Source organism: Amphiprion ocellaris, chromosome 2 (genome assembly GCF_022539595.1).
Source record: "Amphiprion ocellaris isolate individual 3 ecotype Okinawa chromosome 2, ASM2253959v1, whole genome shotgun sequence".
NCBI classification, from domain to species: Eukaryota; Metazoa; Chordata; class Actinopteri; family Pomacentridae; genus Amphiprion; species Amphiprion ocellaris.
In genome coordinates this window covers 11,815,619-11,825,467 of record NC_072767.1, presented here as the reverse complement: position 1 = coordinate 11,825,467, position 9,849 = coordinate 11,815,619, and the positions used below count along the sequence as shown (strand labels likewise).

The following is a 9,849-nucleotide window of genomic DNA, read 5'->3' as shown; positions in this document are numbered from 1 at the left end:
GCTGTGGCAGTCCTGTAATCTGGATATCCCCACACAGACAGAGTGGGTGAACAATGGGCTGGAGTTGACTCTGTGTTGTGTTGTCCACTCATCATCCTGTCTGGTGGTCAACAAATAACTCTGTGGTCAGCTCCCCCACAGGTATGTCTTCGTTTATGGCAGTGAATGGTTTCCAATCCCCACTCTTCTCTACAGAGAAGACGGAAGTAGCAACAACTTCAGCATGCCCATTGAGCCTGGTGAGAAGTTTGGATCACACTCACCAGAACCTCTGCCAGAAATCAACAACTTGCAGATCATCACCATACCCCACTTCTTGTGTACCAACCTGGTGACAGAGTTTGGCTCTCTAACAGAGATCTTCCACTTCACATGGACTCCGTAAGCTAACTCCCAGATCTTTGAACTATGTGAAATAGAATAGGTTACATAACCTGTCTCAACCACTGATCTCTCGTGTTCTTGTGTGTTGATCTTTCTGTGTGCTTCACTGTCAGTAGCTAATTTCTCCAGCCTTCTTCGTGTTCAACCAAAGCATCACACCACATCACCTCCAGTCAATCACCTCTTGCCAGCCAGCCTTCAGCCACCTCTGCTGCTCAATAAAAACATTTTTTAAATAAATTCACCTTTTCTTCAACAACTTTGTGTTGTTGTCAGGCTACCTGGCCCAGCCCCTGATTTGCTAACAGTCTCTGGTCGTCTTTTCCCTCTCTCCCAGTCTGTATGAGCTGTTTCCTAATCAGCGGCAATCTGCAGCAGCGGCCATGGAAAAGTCGGAGCAGGACCAGCCGGTGAGGGGGTAAGGCAGAATCGGGCTGGCGAGTGTGTCGCCTGTGAGAAGCCGGAGCGGAACCGACCGTAGGCAGGGCAGGGTCGGAAATGATGAGTGTTTCACCGATGCAGGTCCGCCAAGAAGCAGTGGCTCGGGGACAGCAGACGGGAGAGAGCTCGAGGACCGGCAGGAATCCAGGAGGCTATGGTCTGGCGGTGAGTGAATGATCGAACTAGGCTTTTATTGACTGGGGTGATTACAGACAGGTGAGCCAATCCCCGCAACTGTTTCCAATCACTGTGATCAACAGGTAGCAGGCAGAGCAGATCTGATAAGAGAGGGAGAGAGAGGGTGAGTGAGGGCGAGAGGAAGAGAGAAACAGAGACAAGGAGAGAGGATAAGAGAGAGGATGAAAGGGAGAATAAGTGAGGGAAAGACAGAGAGGAAAAGGGGGACATAGAGAGAAAGGGAGGGGCTGGAGCAGGGCTCATGACACACTCCTCTCTATAAAAACCCCAGCTCACTGTCTGCCAAGCATTGACTTCAACCTTGATACGTGCTCAGGCTGGTTCCCTGTCTGAGCATGTATCAGTTCTCCGTTCTCCACTCTGGATCATTTTCTACCAGGTCCTACTGCCACAAACTCTGCACTCTGAAATAGTCATCTCGTTTTCCTGCTTGCCTCTTACCAACCAGTTCTGTCAGTTAAGCTATTCCTAGTTTTGGTCTGCTTTAATTCTGTCTCTTAGTTCAGTCATTAATTTATGTCTCATCTTTTCTGGTACTTTGTGTTCCATATATAGCATCCCTTGCCTCATGTGAGTTGGCGTTCTTGGCTCTCAGTATTCAGCTGAATACAAAGGCAGCTGCCTTTGGTAGCTGAGCTTTTTGTTTAGTTAGCTTGTCTGTTACACTTCCTTAGTTCATATACCTGTTGTATAGCCACTGTGGTGGCTGTATCTTAGTGTTTGACTCAACACAAATCCAAAAGAAAATAATATCCACAAAAAAAGTTTTAAAAATAAGGCATTATTTATTGTAAAATAAATTTCTTGAAACTTAGAAACAAAAAAGGCATAGGATGCTACAGATAAATTGAGGTTGAATTTGCTGCAGGCCTTGGATGTGTGGTGCCATCAAAAGACTGACTCTCTCTGGTAGGCCACACCTTCCGGCAGCCTCCCTGGCTTTTATCCCCATCTTTCAGCCACTAGACGTGGATGGCTCAAGAAAAACGGAAATTAATAAAAGAAAAACAAATATCCTGGCTCCTACACCTGTTAGTTTGGTTTCTGTTTTTGTTTTCTGTATATAGAAGTTCACCTGGTCATCTCCATCCATCCATCCATTATCTATACACCGCTTAATCCTCACTAGGGTCGCGGGGGGGGGGCTGGAGCCTATCCCAGCTGACTCGGGCGAAGGCAGGGGACACCCAAGACAGGTCACCAGTCTGTCGCAGGGCCACATACAAAGACAAACAAGCACTCTCACATTCACACCTACGGGCAATTTAGAATAATCAATTAACCTCAGCATATTTTTGGACTGTGGGAGGAAGCCGGAGTACCCGGAGAGAACCCACGCATGCACAGGGAGAACATGCAAACTCCATGCAGAAAGATCCCGGGAAAGCCGGGACGCGAACCAGGGACCTTCTTGCTGCAAGGAGTGCTAACCACTACGCCACTGTGCAGCCCCCTGGTCATCTCACTCATTGTAAATAAAATCCTTCTTCACCAAGTCTCTGATCCCCTCGTCCTCATTAGCATCTACACCTGGGTGCTACCTCACCAAACCATGACAGTTCTGCATTTGGGACCAAAGCAAAACCCATATGTTATTTTAAAGTCATAAATGGCAAGAAAAAGCTTAAAATGTGTAGATATAACATGCAATTCATGTCTGAAATGGTGTGATCCCATTCTTTAATGTTAAAACAGACAACATTATTAATCAAACCTGTATGGCCAGAAAATACAGTAAATCTGAATAGTTTTCATTTCCTCTTTTCAAAGATGAATCATCTCATGTACCAAAGGCTTTTGTTTTGCCAGACTGTTTTAAGGCAATTAGTTTTCATTTGTCTCAGTGAAGTGTTGATAAGAATTAAGCCAGACTGTTGGATTGCAGTTTCTCACTTAGGAACCAGTAGTCAACAACTAATAGTTACAAGCCAGAACTAAAAATTATCTGACAACTTGTTACAAAACCTTGAAAGTTGTCAAGACCCAAGAAAACAGTAGCCACTAGCTAAAAATGCAGCAGTCAGCAACTAAAAAAAGCAATGGTGGCCAACAACTATTAGCCCACAACTAGAAAACATTTGTCACCAGCTAACAACTAATACCCAAAACTAAACACAGCTATGCTCTAATAACTAGTACCCAGAATTAAAATCAGCAGTCAACTTCTAACACATCATACTCAGAACTAAAAACAGTATTAAGCAAGTAGCCACTAGTCAGTAGAACTATGAACAATAATATAAATGCAATGACTAAAAGCAGAACTAAAAACAGTTGTCAACAACAGCAAAACAGTATTCAATAACTAAAAATACATTAGTGAGCAACTAAGAACTTGTAGCCAGAACTGAATCCACTGGTCAACAAACGACAAATAGCCAGAATTAAAATCCAGTAACCAACAACCTAAAAAAAATAGTTGGCAATAAATACAAAAACTAAGAGCAAGTATCTAAAACTTAAAAAAGTAGCCAATAACTAAAGAAGTACTAGCAAGAAATGAAAAACAAGCACCCAAAACTAAAAATCCAGTAGGTAATAATGAAAAAGCAAGAGCCAGTGATCTAAAAACAGTAGCCTGTGGCTAATAACTAGTAACCAGAACTAAAAACCAGTAGCCAATTATGAGAACTGAATAAGTAAAAAAGAACTAGCCAATAGCTAAGAACTAAAAACAGAAGCCAAAGCCAAAAATCGAGTATTTAACAATAATAAAGGAGAGGCGACAACTAAAAAAATTGTTTGGTATAGGCAACAACTAAAAAACACACAACCAACAACCATAGAACTAGTAGCCAGAACTGAAAATAGCAGTTAACAACTGACAACTAGTGGCCAGAACTAATTGTCACGTTTAGTTACTTTGAGTTGCAGTCACTTAAATTACAACACACAGTGTGTGTTTAAAATTGATTTATTAGCACTTTGACAATACATTATTTTTTGGATTGAGCATGCACATTTAGTTTACGTTGTTTGCCATTTTGCTATTTGCTTGTATTAATTCATTTCTCCTTTGAGTTACATGGCTGTTGTGTGGCATTTCCTGCTTAGAGACAGACACAAATTGGGGCTGAGGGTGGAGCTGGGCTTTATGCAGAAATCCCTCTCACAGACCAGACCAAGAGCTTTTCCTCATGGGGGCATCAGGGCTTCATTGTGTCAGTTTTAGGTATATTGTATATAGCTTTCCCCCTGTGTGTTAAATGTGGCCTGTTCAACCACTATATATGTTTCCCCAGTGTCTCATTCTGGCAGGTCTGTCAGTTGAGTTGGTGTACAGTTTTTGTCAGCCGTATTGTCAGTAGATTTATTTATTAAAAAAAAAAAAAAAGTAGATTTATATTTAGTTTACCTCTTTTAAAGATTCGATTTACCTTTAGTCATTTATTTTGTAAAAGCTACTTTTTTTTGAAGATGAATCCATCCTTTTTTGGAATTTTAAGTCTGTGTTTTTTGTGCTTGACTGCTTGGTCCATGACACACACACACACACACACACACACACACACACACACACACACACACACACACACACACACACACACATATAGTCAACAACTAGTAGCCAGAACTAAAAAAACGAACAAAAAAACAAAACACTAGCCAACATCCAGCAGAACAGGAGGGAAATGATGTTTTGCAACCACAACAACAGATGGACTCCAAATGATTTCTCAAAACTATAAAGTCACATGAAAAAATAACTACATCCCATGGAAACTGTTGATTTGTTTAATTTGAATTGTTTGACATACCTGAACAAGGAAACACTCCCCAGCAAATTCAGCCCAACAGAAGAATATATGATGCAAAAACAAGTTTCTATGAGCCCCATAATTTTATCACATGAACTACAGGTAACTCAGAAACTGGTCCTGTCACTGTGCTGCATCTTCAATCAGAAAGAGGTTCCACAAATTTGACTTGCAATGGAAATGTGCAGGGAAAAAGCCTTTGCTGTTCAAAAATTCCATTAGGACAAGACTGCAGTTGTCAATGAACATACAGGCAAAGGTATAGGAATAGTGCCTTCTGGCAACTCAAAAATCGTGTTATTTGGCCACAATAATAACAGACATGTTTGACACAAAACTAAAGCAGCTTTTCACGGGGGAGAATCTTATACCATGTGTGAATCATGGTGGTGGCAATGTTCTAGTTTGGGGTTGCTGCTCTGCCTGAGGGACTGGGCACATTGCTCACTGATACAACTATGAATTCTGCATTATATCACACTTTGAAGAGTGCTTGAAGATAACATGAGGCCATCTGTCTGAAAGTTAAAGAGGATGTTTTCGCAGGATAATGATGCTAAGACCACTAACAAATCCACCACAAAATGGCTAAAAGAGAAAAGAAGAAGGTTTGTGGAATGGCCTAATCAAAACCCAGATGTTCCAAAATCAACAGAGGGTTAAACAGAAACTTGGCCTTCTTGTTCTGTAAAAGAAATCCATATCTGATTTCTTTTAGACAGAAACCAAGAAGAAATCGTCCTGGCTGGGAGCAACGTTTAGCGAGTCAGTTCTGTGTTCTTGAAGCGGTGTGATAAGACAGTGGTTAATTTTAATCAATGATGGGGTATTGAGGAGGAAGAAAAAGATTATTTCTTGTTTTGTATTTGAAAGATTTTAAAGAGGGCGGTCTCCAGCCTGAGAGGACAAGAAAGTGTCATCAGATTCAGTAGAATGATCCAACAACAGAATCCTCAAAGTAATGAGACATTCTACTCAAACATCACGGAAGCCAAATGGTTAAAACCAACAACCCATCCCACTCTTCGTGTTTGCCACTACCAGTCATCCTAAACTCCAAGGCAGGCTTCAAGTCTTGCTACTCATCCCTCCAGTGTGTCTGTCCTCTCTCTAAAGGCCTCTACACACTGTGTGATTTTAACAACCTTATAATTTCACAGTGTACTACACTGTACGACGTGAATCTAATAATCTTTGGGCACGATGTGAAGTTTGCTCTGTGCAGACTGCACAATGAAAATTCAGCTGAATCGCAGCCTACGATGTACGTGAGTTGTGCAAGAAGAATGAAGAATGTGCAAGAATAAATCGTCATAAACGTGCACCGTCCATCCATGAAAAATAAACAGCCAAAGCATAAACGGAGCGCCTACAATCACAGGGAAACTCGCCAAACATGAACGGAGCCCTCGCCCTTGTAACAGGAGAAAAATCCCCCAAAAAAAGGAGAAGGAGGAGAATATATCCTTCCATGCTTCGTCCTTTTCTGTCCGGTTGTGGTATGAGCTGGAGGACACGTCAAAAAGGCTTCTGCTGCCACAACTTTGCTAAGCTGTTTTCTTTGTTTAAATCCCACATACTTGTTTTGATGCGTTTTTCCAATGTCAACGCAAATCATCTATTTGGGTTTAGCGCCAGTGTTGCGCTGATCAGTACATCATTTCATACTGCATTTCTATTGGTTAGTTAGTTGTTGTTGGTTGCAACAGCAGTCACACTGTGAGACGATCATCCCAAATTTGTGATACTATCAGAATTGTTTCGCAGCTTGCCTTTGATTGAAAGAACATGACAACGGTAGTAAATCTAAATTGCTGTTAAACTGTATGTCTTATGTCAACATACAGTCTAACTACTGTATATGTTTACACAAAAAAGTATACTTCACCTTGTATATATATATATGTATATTTGTGTGTGTATATATATATATATATATATATATATATATATATATATATATATATATATATATATATATATATATATATATATATATATATATATATATATATATATATATGCCTTAACGTTAAATATTTCCCAAAAACTTTTAAGTCTGGAACAGGAGCACAATGCATTTCACTGCACATTATACTATGTATAATTGTGTTTGTGATAAATAAAGGTCTTGAATCTTGAGTCTTGAAAAGCCAGTACTCTATTGTTCAACTTGCAATGCAAAAAAGTCATACAAACTTAATTTCACAAGGGGTATTCTTACTGTTGTTGTATACTGTACTTTCATTGTGAAAAAGGGTTGCCTGATATTGTTTTAGTTCATATTCAGCTCATTGTGTTACATAAAGTTAATTTCATTTATGTGTGTCAAGTCATTAACTTACAGAAACCCTCAGACAATTGATTCAATCAGAGGACTCAGGCTGCAACCATCACTTACTTTCATTCTGAATACATCTCACAGCTGATTCTTTTAAACAGCATTGATTCAGAGTCTAAATGTCTGGAAATTATGAAAAATGTCTACTCTTACTCTTTTAAGCCCCCAAATAACAAAGACAAACAAATATCGATGTGTGGAACGTTGAAAATAAAGTTTTTATTTTATTTTTTATATTTAGTTTAGAAGAGTCTGAGGTGAGCAGGTGATCCTGATGTGAAGTGGGTCAGCAGGAACCTCGGTCCAGTCTGGAAGACATCAGTGATCATGGTGTTATGATCGTATATTGCACTCTCCCATGTTGATGCTCAGCTGTCCACATACTTTTGGTCGTGTGGTGTACTACTGATAGGGGAGAGAGAGCGGGGAAGAGAGGAACGCCGTGAATGTGAAGCGCCGCCCTCCAGGACGCACCGGGAGCAGCAGTTTGGAACTAAGCCGGTAAGCAAGCCAAACGCTCCTCCTGCTGCTGCTACTAAACTTTCACTAGGATTCCCCCTCTTTGTTCTTGTCTTTCGTGGTCTTTTCTCCGGTCTCCTTGGCTCAGCGCAGCTCGGGTTGGTTCTGTCTGCAGCAGCAGAACAAGAAGCGAACCTCGGAAAGTTTGGCTCCACGTTCAGAGAGAGGACGGAGCGGGAGAGGAGAGCCGCTCCTGCTGCGGACTCACGGCGGGGACTTGAACTTCCAGAGCGGCTCCTAACGAACGGCGGGGACACTGGCAAAGGTCGCGGCGGAGCTCCAGTGAACGGCTCGGTGCTCTGAGCTGCTCCTCGGTGATATTTAATCGTTTGCAAGACAGCAGCGGTCTCTAAAAGTGTGGAGCAGTTACATAAGAGACACAAAGAAGACATAAATCGTGCCTGGGAGGCCCGCGGTATGAGCAGAGACTGATCTGGACTTGTGCCCTGCGCGTAAATGTGGAACTGAGTTGAGCGGAGAGGGAGCAGGACGCACATGAGGACGGACTGTGAGCACACGGTCCAGCTGCGGTGCTCATCTGGTTCTGACTGAGTGAAGATGAAACTTTGGGACAGTTGGTCCCATTGGCCGCGGATTTGGAAACATTTTACGATTTTTGTGGTGAAACCATCGCCGTGAACATTTATTCGTCCACACACGAAGAAGTGATTCCTGCAGCGCTGCATCTGAATGAAATGGATTCTTGTCAGTCTGCCTGCTGGGAAATAAGAAGTTCAGCGTGTGAAAGCGGGAGAATGAAGCCAGTAATCACTGATTACTGAGTATCGATCTTCACTCAATACATTTCATTTCCTCTCTGTCTTGAACCCCCGGAGCCGCACAGTGTTTGATGAGTTGTGGTTCTCCGGCCTGCGGGTCACATCGCGCTCAGAGCTGAGTAGAATACACGCGAATGTTTGCCGGGACGCAGCGCGCCGCGCCCCCGCACATGGAGCTCTCCGGGCGGCCGCTGCTGCTGCTGCTGCTCGGCCTGCTGCTCCGACTCTGCTCCGCTGTCACCGACGACCGCATCATCTCCGACCGGTACGCAGTCTACTGGAACAGCTCCAACCCCAGGTGAGTCCCGGGTGAAAACAGGGGAGACCGGACAACTTTGTAGAGTGAAAACCCTGGAAACATGTTCTAATGATCCTTAAATCCAAAGCAGTTTTCTTTGTGCGTTCAGGGGACAAAGCAGCCTGAGCAAGTACATCCTCAATGAGAGGAAATGTTGAAGATGTTAATAATGAATAGGAGCAGACAGCAGGAACATGTAGTGCTCTGCTCGGATCTGCTGGAGGTCAAGTTCGGCCATAAAGTCTTCTTGTGACTTCAGCTGCTCCTGGTTTGCAGACTTTTTGAATGTTTGAGTGTCGTCTAGAAAGGCTCCTCGTCTTTCCGAGTCACATTTCTGCACATTTGTGTCACATGAGGAGAGAAAAGACAACATTTCAGAGGCATGTCAAAGAAGGACGTTGACTGTCCATGATCTTCTGGAAAAATAAAAACCAGCACATAGCAGAAATAATAGAGACCTCAGATTTTAATGTAGAATAAGGGGGGTGGGGGTATCTTTACATCCCACTATATTTAGAGTTTATGGAGGCACTATATGTAGAGTTTCCAACATCCTCTCTGGCAGAAAAAAACAAAACTATGAGGAAACAGCACAAGAGATGTGAATGAGGGTCATTGTGTGTGTTCAGTATTATATTTCTAATAAATCAGCTGTATACTGCATAAAATAAAGCTTTCTGATGCTCCATGGACATCCAACAAAGATCATAGGGCTCATTTTATTCAAAATAGATGTTTATTAAATATTGAGTGTTATCTCATCCAGGTTTTGTTAAGCATGTCAGAGTGTGAAGGTTGAGCTGAAAAATAGTTCACTTTGCAAAATTTAAAATGTGGATGTTTAGTTTTAAGTAACTGAGAGATTCATGGAACCAAAGCTCAGGTCTCTGAACAAAACAAGACATTTGAAGATGTCAACTTGGATGCCTTTATAGTATTTCCTTTCATTTTGTAGACTACATGAATAATCCTATCGTGTGTGAGGTGAAGAATTTAACTGATAACAGGGACACTAGTGCTGATTTATTTATTTTTATCTCTCTATACTCTTTAGATATTTTTTTATACATGTAGTGTATGAAATATAAAGAAAAGAGGAACAAATGGGCAGCAGTCTCGCTGAGTTAAAGG

General features: G+C 41.9%; 1 protein-coding gene across 1 annotated transcript in view; it reads left to right on the top strand.

The window, feature by feature from the left end:
* The first annotated feature begins 8,554 nt into the window (after positions 1-8,554).
* LOC111573629 (ephrin-A2-like) overlaps positions 8,555-9,849 on the top strand; it is a 119,124-nt gene continuing 117,829 nt past the window's right edge. Inside the window, exon 1 of the mRNA XM_055019435.1 lies at positions 8,555-8,718. Coding sequence (XP_054875410.1) covers positions 8,555-8,718 — 164 coding nt within the window. The remainder of the gene's footprint in view (positions 8,719-9,849) is intronic.